The 12,579-nt window shown below is 41.1% G+C and overlaps 1 protein-coding gene across 1 annotated transcript in view; it reads right to left on the reverse strand.

Moving 5' to 3' along the window:
• The window catches only part of cacna1ba (calcium channel, voltage-dependent, N type, alpha 1B subunit, a), a gene marked incomplete at its 3' end in the record, with an annotated part of 117,421 nt that overhangs the window by 73,457 nt on the left and 31,385 nt on the right, over window positions 1-12,579 (reverse strand). Inside the window, exons 4-5 of the mRNA XM_084551414.1 lie at window positions 626-717; window positions 69-221 (exon numbers count right to left, since the gene is read on the reverse strand). Of these exons, the coding sequence (XP_084407540.1) occupies window positions 69-221; window positions 626-717 (245 nt within the window). The remainder of the gene's footprint in view (window positions 1-68; window positions 222-625; window positions 718-12,579) is intronic.

Below are 12,579 nucleotides of genomic sequence, written 5' to 3' on the forward strand. Positions count from 1 at the left end.
TCAACAAAGACATTAGATTAGGATTCTATCAATTTAAGATTCAGAGCAAATAAGGCCAGCATGCATACCTGTGTCATTCCTGAAGCAGGTGCGATGGAACTTGCCCATGTAGAAGTCGAGGCCGATGATGGCGAACATGAGGATGGCAAAGAAGAGCAGCAGGCCAATCTGCAGCAGCGGTACCATAGCTTTCATAATTGACTTTAATACCACCTGAAGACCTGGAGAAAGTCAAGAAAAACAAGCTTTTGAAAAAGTGCACCAGCAGGTGAGAGGCAGATGAACCAACGTGACTTATCATAAAAGAACAGATGTGAAAGAAAAGCCTCTCAATCTTAATCAACATTAATAAATCATGGTTACATGCTGTATCTATAACATCATAATAAACAGAAACGAACAAGTCTGGTACCGTTTGTCATTCTATCTCCCTGAAAAAGACAACATGGTCCAAACATAATACAAAATATCATGGACTTGGTGTAGACTGTTGTGGACTGATTAAAAACTTATTTTGTATCTGGAGATGTGCTGTGTTCATATTATTATTATTATTATTATTATTATCAGTGGTCAGCAGTAAATGTGACAGAATTGTGAGCGTTAAAATGAGAAGTCAACTTACTTGGGATGCCGGAGACCAGTTTGAGGGGCCGCAATACCCTCACCGCCCTAAGTGTTCTCAGATCAAAGTCAGCCCCCACAGTGGCCAGGATCCTGCACACACAACGACAAAATGGAGTTAGATTGTCTAGTAGAACATATCGTGCGGCTTCCGGCAGATATTAAACGATCGTTTCCTAAGAAAATAGAGACGATTCTTGTACTCTTGTTCTCGTCCATCCCTGATACACCCCACTATTGCAGTATTATCTGAGAGCTTCTGCATATTACATAACTCTGTGTTGTACTTAAAGTCCGAGGTGTGCAGGGTGAATAGGAAAGGGAAGAGCACAGTCTGTTGCTGCTGATGATAGTCCTGGATGTGCAGTTCCTCAACCTGACATACTGAGGTCTCCCAGTGAGGTAGTCCACTATCCAGGAGGTGAGGTGTGAGTCCACTCTCATCTCTGTTAGCTTGTCCCTCATTAACAGGGGCTGGATGGTGCCGAATGTGCAGGAAAAGTCAAAAAACGTGATCCTCAGCATTCCCCCTGTCCAAGTGTAAGGGAGTCCGATGGAGCAGGTAGAGGATGCAGATCCTTTCATATTCTATGTCTATGAGCTTTCCTCCACAGGTGTTCAGTATGGTCTGGGTCTTGGTAGGGATATTTAGAGATCGATTCATGCATGATTCTGTCACCACCATGCTTCAGTGTATAGGGCAGGCACAGTGCTTGGAGTTCTCCCCAAAACATTTTGTGTTACCAGACAAGGGATTGTTTTCCTTGTGGGTGCAGAGTCATTTAAATGCCATGTGATAAACTCCAAGCTGGTTGTCATGTGCCTTTAACTCAACTACTCAATCATAAAGTCCAGATATGTTCTAACATCTCTGCATGGGTTCTGAAGCTCTGTGACAGTGAACTATGTCCAGCCAAATTAGTTTGCCACAGTTGGACCCTAAACTGTCAGACTTTTTTAAACCCTAAACCACCCCTTTTTATTTAGGTATTTTTAATGAGAGATTTTAGATATTTCAAGTCTAATAAAACCGCACACGTTTCTGCAATTGGCAGTGCCATCCAATTAATAATCTACCTTAAAATAAACAGTGTCAAAAGTGAAGGGGTGAATAGATTCAAAAGTGACTGTATTTAGGCCTACAAATAATGGAGCAGAACATAAAACAGGATTAACAGTTTTAAAACTGTCTGAGCACTGCAAAACCTCCTGTTTATCCAGATGTTGTATAGCAACACACAGGACAGATGGCATTGTGTTGACAAGTGGCTGTAATAAAATTCCAGACAAGTTCATCCCTTCCACCCCTTGTTGGCTCGTATTTAACCATTACAATCATACAATGTCAAAACTAGATTCTAAGCCTTACACGGCACGATAATTGCTTTCATTCACCAGTGTACATTTTCCCACATAGTGCTAATACAGTCCTGCCAGCACCTCACTGCAACGGTGAAACTCTCTCTATGCAGAGAGTGGATCAGTCAGGACGCACAGCATGTAGAATAGCAATGATCCCACATGGCTGGTTATTGGCATGCGGGGTGGTGTGCAGCGGGGAGGATGGTAAGGCAAAGGAAGAACAGCAGTTCTAAATGTAATCATTAATCATTCACGGCAGATATTCTCATAAGCTTGACGTGGCTCATGGCTGAGTCTCAACACATCAATAGTTCCCTCTGTCTGTTTCCCATGATAGGGGTGGGAAGGTTAAGACATCTCCTTTCAGAACCCACCTCCATCCTCTCCCTCCAAGCTGTCTACCTGAATTGCACTCTTTACTACAATGACACTGAGAAACAACAGCTGCTGCTGCTGCCTGGTCCACAGTGAGCCACTAGTACCACCACACCAGAGCTGGAGTGTTTCCAGCCACAGATGGCCAGCTGCACAGTGCGTCTCACACCTTCACATACAGACTCAGGCTTGCAGCATGAAAAACACTGTATAGACTACAAATTATTGCACTGTTTGGCAACCTGGGTGTATTTTCCATTGAAACTGAGAAACTTTAACTCCGTGGGAAATGTTTATGCTTTGTGTTTGAGCTTTTGGTTTGTGATTTAATTCACAGCTGTGTGGATATCACAGTGTCATGGTAAATGGCCTTGTTTTTATATAGCGTTTTTCTACCTATTGGTACTCAAACCGCTTTACAGTCACAGACACATCTACCCGTTCGCTCACACAAGCACACACACATTTACACACCAGTGCCACGCACAAGGAGCAACTGGGGGTTCAGCGTCTTGCTCAAGGACACTTCAGCACATTCCGGGGATCGGACCGCTAACCCTCTGATTCGTGGACAACCTGCTCTACCTACTGAGCCACAGCCACCCCTTCATCAACCCTAAAATTCATAACACCATATTGCACCCTTTTAATCAATTATTTCAATCTTGAAAAAGACTCTATAGCTCTCTCTGTAGCTCTCCATTAAATTCCGGATTTTGGATATCCCACTGGTGTTTTTTGCCTTGTCTTTCTCTGTAATTTGATCATAACAACTCTACTCTCACCTCCTTTCAGAGAAACTTTCCCTGCTCATTATTTCCTGTCCTCAAAATATCTTTTGCGTCAAATACGGCTGTTGGAAAAAAGGGATTCATTTTATAATCAGGGCAAACTTACAGTCTTGCCGGTGTGGTATGTTTGCTGGTTGCTCTTGGTAAATTAAAACATGCTTAGAAATATGGAAAGATGACTCATTACTTTGCAGCATAGATTTTATTAGAAGGGTAGCTGGGCACCAGGCTGGAGAATAAATAGGATTCTCAACCTGTCATTTTAAGATTTGTGTTCCTGATTAGGACGCCCTGCGATAGACTGGCGACTTGTCCCAACCACAGCTGGGATAGGCTCCAGCCCCCCATGACCCTTCAGAGGACAAGCGGTTTTAGAAAATGAATGAATGAATGAATGAATGAATGATTAGGCCTGTTTAACTATGTGCCTGTGTTATAAAAAGAACAACGTAATGAGGAAAATGAAAACAAGTTTCAATTAATTTCCATATATCAAATTATATGTATTGAAACTAAAATCACAACCAAGCCACTTAATGATCAAATCCAATAGTTATTAGTCAAACAGATTCAAACACAATAGTCTCACATCCAGAGTCCTAACATCAAGATGACCAGCTCTGCATTTAAACCACTGCAGGAGGAACTCCAAAAATCGGACGAGCTTTCACAAACATTTAAAGATTGTGTGGGTATAGGTAAACATGGTCATGGGAAGGGAGGAGTTTGTATACCCATACCTCACATGCTTTCCTTACATTTTTATGCAACATCTGTTTATTTACAAGCAACCCTCCCATTGGAGTTTATTCCAGTCATTCCATTCTCTTACCTTATTCTATTTTTATCTAACTTGTAAAAGGAGGAGTGCTGGGGTACGGAGAAGCCTGGAGAGCTTAGGAAGAAAACACTTCTTAACATTTAAAGGAGTATCAATCCCTGAATCTGGCCAGGTCAATATGATTGTTGCCCAAGCTTCATTTAAACCAACCTCAGCGATGATTTCCAACAGTGCCTTTCTCCCAGGAAGGTTAAAAAAAAATCCAACAACCTCCTCCTTTACTTTTAAATAAGTCATTGGTCTCATTTTCCACAAAATGTTGTCCAAAACCTTTCCTGTCTAGATGGAAAAGAACTAGTTTGCAGTTCCCTGTTCATCTTTCTGCTACAATGATATGCTTGGTTTTTATATTTACATTCCAACCTTTCTATTCACAGTTATATGGGGCTATTTTGTGTCATATTCAGGCAAAACATACATTAACATACAAAAACATACATTAACAACTATCCAACTCAAGTTTGCACTATATATAGCATGTGGAAGGTGCAGAGAAAATATAAATTGAAAAAGAAACATATACACTTATTACACACTTATTAATGGACTTACAGATTACATAATACAACAAAAATACTCTTCAAACCATGAGCATGAGGTAGGGCTGATAATGCATTCTGCTCACACTCTGTATATTAACACAGACGGTGTGAAAGAATCGTGCAAGTGAAACAAATTAGCTCCCTTATCGGTTACTAAAATCTGTTTGTTCACAGATGCTCCCTGAAGAAAGATGTTCGGGGAATACCAGACCTCTTTCCACTTCGGTGACTCACTAGCAGATGTTGCATGGTGCTATCCAGTACCATGTAAACTATGTGGACTCAATGGAAGTGCAACGACACAAAGACTCTGCTCTGCTGGCATTGTCTGATCTCCGTCCATCTGTCCATCTCAATTGGTGTTTACGTGTAGCTTAACCAATTAGCTGCCTCCACGCCACCCTGTGTAAGCACGAATTACAAAGGGGAAGCTGTCCTTTTCATGAATTCGCACGACTACTGGCTACCTAAAAATGGCTGAATTTGTGACTGTGGCAACCACAAAAACCAATACAAGAAAAGCTGAATTGAATGAGATGAATTCAGAAAGCCCAGAATGTGTCATAGAAAACACATGGGGAGAAGTGAAAGAAAAAAACAGTCCATTACCAGATAGTTTGAGCCTGTGTCGGCTCAGTTTTGAACATTGTACTGGTAATTTCTTGCATTTTTACTAAACAAAGACATGCTGCCGATTAGCTTTTCATCATGTCATCAGTTCAGGTTGGTTTCTGAGCGTCTGGAGGAACAATGCCATCAAGAGTCCACTGACGCCCAACCACAAATGGGATTCATCCTCCCATGAATAGGGAAGCCAGCACTTACTAGTAATATGCTACAAATATGCTTCAAACTAGTCCCTTGCAAGAGGCAGGAATTCATCATGAATCCATTACAGCAGTTATTTTAAATATGACCAGATGGCAAACCGAGATAGTCCTGCAAATACAGTACTGCCATAAAACAGTGCAGCTCAACCATTTTCGAAATTCTCCCAAATTACCTCAATGCTAACGGATAAGGCACAGTTCCATCTTTATAAATAGAAGAGCAATAGCTGTTTTATCTCATGGTGTTCACTGTACTGTGTTCATTAAATTTGGAATAAATAAAATATCTAATTTTCTCACAGTAATAAAGGTTAGTAAGATATGTTTGCGGAATGTTTGTAAAAAAATAAAATAAATAAAATTCCACATTGTGGGTGGGCACACTGAGATTAGTCTAGAACTTGACAGGAATTGAATGAATGTATAGTTTAGACATAGAAGCATCTGTGAATATGAAGGTCCTACATATCACAGTGCACAAAAACAGGACAAAAACCAAGCCAACGCTAAATAAGAGATTATAGTTTGTTTGTTATTTTACTGCAAATGTAACAAAGATCTGAATATCTTTATACATTTTGTTGCATACACTACTCCATCACCCTGCGATAGACCGCCGCCCTGTCCAGGATGTACCCCGCCTCTCGCCCAATGACGGCTAGGATAGGCTCCAGCCCCCCCGCGACCCTTCACAGGACAAGCGTTTACAGAAGATGAATGAATGAATGAATGAACACTACTCCACCACTTTTCCTTTTCTTTATAGTTTAGAGTCCCCTACATAAGTCAGCCTCCTCAGCTCTCCCTTCCTCAGCTGCTGACAGACAGTTATTGTAGCCATTCATCATCCCAGAGGGAGGATCCCAGCAACTCCCCATCAACAAACCAGAGGTCACTTACTTAGTACAACTTCTGCAATCATACACAAATGATACAAGAGAGACGTGCGCTGCACGCGGTAGAACACAGTCTACACTTAATATAATTCTGCAGAGAGAAAGGTTGCACAGAACCGACACAGGCACCGCTTTGTAATTGACTTTGTCTAAGTCAATGAATTATCCAGACTGTCTGAGTGTGCTTATCACGGATTTTGTGAGCACTCAGACAGCACTGTGCTGTACAACTACACACACTGCTAACACAGAAGGTCATACTGTAGATTATGAAGAGGCATGGTTTAAAGACATGAATGACAAGGAGGTTATCAAGCAGACATCCAAAAACTATTACCAACAAAGGTCGACTGTGATGGTAAATCTAGTTACCTGAGCTTGTGCCAAAAACCCTCACTTGAACACACTGCAAAAAAATAAAACAACCAATAACCCGCTGGCACATATTTGAATATCTACTCATTACTATTAGCTGGGAGGCTAGGATGCTAAGAAGAGAACCGTTGTACAGAGTTGGCCTCAGTTTATTCATTCTAGATCATCATGTTATTGTGAAAATATATATGGAACAAGACAAGTGTGCCCTTCGAACTTTCATCACGTTTTTCTTCTCGCATGCTGGTTCTCTAAGCTCAACAGCCAATCAGACAAATCTCCCTCACCGAATTGTTTGTTGATTCAACATGCTCAGTTGGCAGAAAAGCTAGAGACAGCTGCCCGACTAGTACCAAAGTGGCAGGGACACACCTCCCAAACTAGGGCCTCAGACAGACGTCACTGACGGCACGACACCAGAAAATGGTCAACCATCAGTTTGGTGAACTGCACTCCAGTTAAACCAGGATGTGGAAATAGTGATGGAAACGTGACAGTTCTGTTTTCAGCTGGATTTTTTTTTTTTTGCAGGTGAAGAGACAAATGACTGCTGACAGTTCAAATAACTACAATCAGGTGATTATGTTACAACTGTGACAGGCCTAGTGTTCGACTGAGCTCACAAGCTGGCTCCTCTTCAGTAACTATTTAATGAACTAAATGAAGTACAGAGCAAATGTGACTAGGCTGAGCATGTTCCCAGCTGGCAAACAAGTTTTCTGGACAGCTACAGTGGTTCACCAAGTAGCTCTGCCAACGCTGCCTATTTCAGAATCAGAAAATACTTTATTGTCAAGTATGCTCATACATACACGGAATTTCCCTTGGTGTTGGTGCACACAGTATGCATAAATAAAAAAAACAAATAAAATAAAATAAAATAGCAATAGTAAATATTAGGGCCGGGACTTTAACGCGTTAATTAAGATTAATTAATTACACAAAAATAACGCGTTAAACATTTTTTACGCATTTTAATCACACTTATTTTTGCACCGCGGAACGTTTCTCACTGGATGAGTTTCGGCGGACTGGTTATACTGGAGCACCAACTAGCGTTCATTACTTCAGACAACAACAAACCACAGTGAACATGAACGAAGAAGCTGATGAGACCGCTTTGGTTGGCCCCGTGGATGGGAAATTTCAGTCATTATTCAATGGTATACTAAAAATCCATATGAAAAAAATTACTTCTCACTGTTCTCAGGTCAAATATTTATATGCGATTAAAATGTGATTAATTTCGATTAATTAATTACAAAGCCTCTAACTAATTAGATTAATTTTTTTAATCGAGTCCCGGCCCTAGTAAATATGTACACACTCAAATATACAAAAAAAAATACATATATAAACCATACGTATATACAACAACCGGAACATTCACATTTTGATGGTGGTGGGGATCAGCCACGATCTTAGCTGCACGCTTCAGAGTCCTGGAAGCAGACTGCAGCCTTTCACCTTCTCTGCAGAGCGAATGACACGCTACAGTCTGCTCTTGTCCTTAGCAGAGACTGCATCATACCAGGCGGTGATGGAGTTGGTGAGGATGGACTCAGTGATGGCAGTGTAGAAGTGAACCATCATTGTCTTTGGCAGGTTAAATTTCTTCAGCTGCTGCAGGAAGTACATCCTCTGCTGTGCTTTTTGGATTAGGGCACTGATGTTCAGCTCCCATTTGAGGTCCTGGGAGATAATAGTGTACAGGACATAGAAGGACTCCACAGTGTTGACTGCAGAGTCACACAGGATCATGGGGAGGAGTGGGGCTGTGTTCTTTCTGTATCCCACGATCTTCTCCACTGTCTTGGCAACGTTCAACTTCAGGTTGTTACAGCTGCAACAAGTCACCAGGCAGTCAATCTCCAATCTGTAGGCGGTCTCATCTCCATCTGAGATAAGCCAGATGAGGGTGGTGTCATCCGCAAACTTCAGGAGCTTGACAGACTCGTGACGGGAGGTGCAGCTGTTCGTGTACAGGGAGAAGAGCAGAGGAGAAAGGACACAGCCTTGAGGGGAACCCATGCTGATGGTACGGGAGACTGAGATGTGCTTTCCCAGCCTCACATGCTGCCTCCTGTCAGACAGGAAGTCTGTGATCAGAGATGAGCCAATGATCAAAGATGATCAAAGCCTGGTATACAATCTAAGAAGCTGGAATGAATTTCACTGTTCCAGGGAAATACGGCATGACTTCGCTGTATTAATGGACATGCTAAAATGACTAGTAAACATTAAACAATTAGATTAATGCACTGATGATGAAATGATGTTGTTGTTTCAGGTGGTCACTACTTAGGGGATGAACTACTACTTTTTTAAAGTCGACTAATATGCGGTGAAAGTCAAGTCGACGTCGACTAGTCGATGACATCACTGATAAAAACACAGTAGAAAGTAATGCTTTGCGACACTGAAATCTATATTTTTACATGAATATTGTAGGGATTCACACAAAAGCTACGGAGGCTTTTCTGCAAGATAATTAAAGCTTGAACACAGGCTACTGTCGGCTGTAGCCCACGGTAACACCATAAACATCGTCAGTCAGACTCTTAAATGCTGCTCTCCCTTGGCTCTACAACCACAATGTCAACTAACAGAACACAACAGAAGTCAGCATAAACACATGAGCTTATCAATACTGTACGCGCACCTGCGAATATGTTTAGCCTAAGTAGCCACCGTCAATAGCATTTAATAGTACTTCACAAAGTGTCGTAAGATAATATGATGTAATAAAAAAAGTGGTATATCTCCGAATCCTTTTCTGTGTACAGCAGCTAAAGGTCTAATAACTTTAGACAATGAAATCCACCATCAAATTGTTGATTTGCAGCCTCCTTCTCTCGAGGGACGTGTGGTCAGTGACGATAAAATAAATTTCACTATTGATAAAATAAACCATATTTGTCCATTGGTCTGTGATATAAATGTAATTTATGTATGATTCCAGTCATTTTGATCATTTTTACAGTCAACCTACACGTGTGTAAAGAATGCTCATTTGAGATATGTAACGTCACCAGTTAGTGTGGAAGCAGCCAACAGAGCTCCAGTAGCTGACGTCTATGGCCCCATAGACGTCACCCTGCACTGACAATCACACCACCATCACATTGGCAGGAAAGCGCACTTTTCGAATTACTATTCGTTGACAAGCACAACTGCGACCAGCGAACTAACTTGTCCTTGTACCAGTTACTTCCAAAAATTATTGACAACTGTCGTGCCCCAGGATGCCAGAATAGTCGGGGACAAGCAAAGGGGGAATCGTTTTGAAGGATTCCCAAAGATCCCGCAAGATGGCAGATGTGGATTACCATAGACACGAGAAATTGGAGCAATGGGATCCCTCAAGAAACGGATCTGGCTTGTGTAGCGATCACTTTGTATCAGGTACAGAATCCAGAGTTTTCCAAGTGTAATGTCTTGTTTATTTAGCATGTTTTTAACACGTTGTCCAACAGATGCTGTTCATAAAGGCAAGTTAGGCTAATGTTTATAACGTGGATTACAAAGGGGTGTTGCTCATTCAGCACTAAAACAACTCACAATGAGAAAGAAATTCAGGATTAAACAGTTACTTGTTATTGTAGTTGTGTTACTGTCATGAACCTCCTCAGAAAAAAATCTTCAATGTAGGTCATTTAGCACAGTGATTAGCTAGTTCCATTATGTTGCTGTTATCTGTGTAGAAGAGACACTTACCCTTCCAGTGATGACGACACTGTTTTTAGCGACAAACTCTAAAGCTGGATTTTCATCGAGAAGCCTGACTGCGTCCATTTTTTACCCCTCCAGGCTCTTGTATGCTTTCAGTGACTCTCCGCAGTAGGACCAAGGAATATACGGATACTGCAGGTCAGGAACATTGTCTGCGCCAGCTGTTTTAATGCTCGAAAAAAGCACACCTGGGGCATGATGAGGTCCTTGATATATATTCTGTCGAGTTTTGCCTTGTACTGGTCAATTACTATCCGTTTAAAGTGCTCAGTAAACACTGACGGCCTGAAATCAGCGCTGCTGCCATACACTTTTCCTCAGAATATTCCTGCCAATATGGCGGCGTCAAAAAAAAAAAAAAAAAAAAGTCACGTGACGCCCGGAGTGCTATTGATGTATGTATTTCACCCGATGATGACACTAATACCCAGGCTCGGTGATGAGGGACTTTAAGACTTTGGCTGCACTCTACGTCTGCTTTAAGGTAAATAAGATTGTGTCCCACGATCTCTTTTAACAAAACGCGTCCAACCATTACTGTGTACTGATGCGCCTCAGAGCTTAGATTATTCATTGCCTCCCCGTCCGAAGCGGCAGTTACGAAAATAGCTAACTATGCTACTGTATGTTATGTTTGGCCACTTCTTCATGTCATCCTCCTACCCCTCTATATTATTAGGCAGCGGGATTGTAGTGTCGTCTTGTCTGAGCTGTGATAGCTGGTGTTCCCACATGGTTTACATCTCGTAGTAGTCGGAGAAAGTGGATTAGCGCTGAAAGCTAGCATGTAAAAACGCCGCTTCCGGTTCATACCGGAAGTCTCACCCATAGACGCAAGGGAGCATGGGAGCTAGGACCTCACCGCACATTTGGTGAAGTTGTTAATTGACTGCTTTGGACCGTTCCTGATGCCTTTTCAGATAAGTGTGCATTGCAGTTTTACTTTAGCTGCGCAATCTCAAGAGCCGCATTAAAAGATTATCTAATACAGTGAAATTCAATTTCAACAATTTTAAACAAATACCACCTTTCATAACACATGGTGCTGCTCGAATGTTTTTACATTCAATGATGATCACACATTAAATATTGTATTACATGTTGGGTGCGTTCTGTAAAGGCCAGTAAGATCTGTCTTCCACTCTCCATAAGAGAGTGTCCCACATTACAAACCTTCAAAACAATCTTGTAACCATTGACTTTTATGTTCTTAGTACTGTACCGTCTTGTGATGTGCTCTTATTTTGATCTATTGCCCTGTCCTATGCCTTATCATGTTTTTGTGTTACCTGCGGATGCAAATTAGCATTGTTGCTATAATCTGGCATGTTTACGTCTATTAATGTCTGAATAGATGTTCATTAATGTGCACTATCCCTATCAAATAAATTAATTAATTAAAAAAATAATTATTATTTCAGGACTAACTTACATATTCTGCGCTTCATCTTTAGTGAAGTATTTCCACACGCTTGATGAACCGCTGCTAGTTTGCTGCAATCACCTGTCTTCTAGGAGGCATCTATGTTGTTACTGTCACATGATCTGCGACTAGTGGACTTCCTGCTTAAAGCGTCATGGCACAGCACTAATCGACTAATCGGTTCAACCCCTACTTGAAACATGGTGAAAAAATGGAAATAATTTGGTAAAACACCACTTCAAACATACACATCAAATCATGTCAGTTTTACTATTTCCCCAGCTATGCAGTATCTGAAAGTATTAGTTTGTGAATATATTGAACCAAAAACGCACAAAACCCTCTGGTCCAAGCTTCTCATTTGTCAATATTTGATAGTTACCATCAGTTTTCTATCTAATAGCCAATAATAAGTAAAATAACAAAAGATTTTGAGTCACTCTAATAGACCAAGACAGAAGACAGAGACCAAGACAGAAGACAGAGCGCAAAGTACCCTGTCACCGTTTGTAACCAGTTTGTGATTAATCGGATTATATAAACTCATTTGTATAACAAAGTTATACAATTGTACAGGGAATCTGACAACAGGAAACCATGGAGAAAATGTTGGATTTGTACACACAGCAAACAGGAGAAGAAAACAGCAGTGGGTAAACGTGCTAAAAATATGATCTTAAATATGATGGGATCCTTTGAATAAAACAGCAACAAGTATAAATAAAAAATGTTTCTGACATAAGCCTGTATCAGAGGCCCAGCCTGATAAATGGAGTATAAAAGTTAAA

Source organism: Chelon labrosus, assembly GCF_963514085.1.
Source record: "Chelon labrosus genome assembly, chromosome: 9".
Taxonomy (NCBI): Eukaryota; Metazoa; Chordata; class Actinopteri; order Mugiliformes; family Mugilidae; genus Chelon; species Chelon labrosus.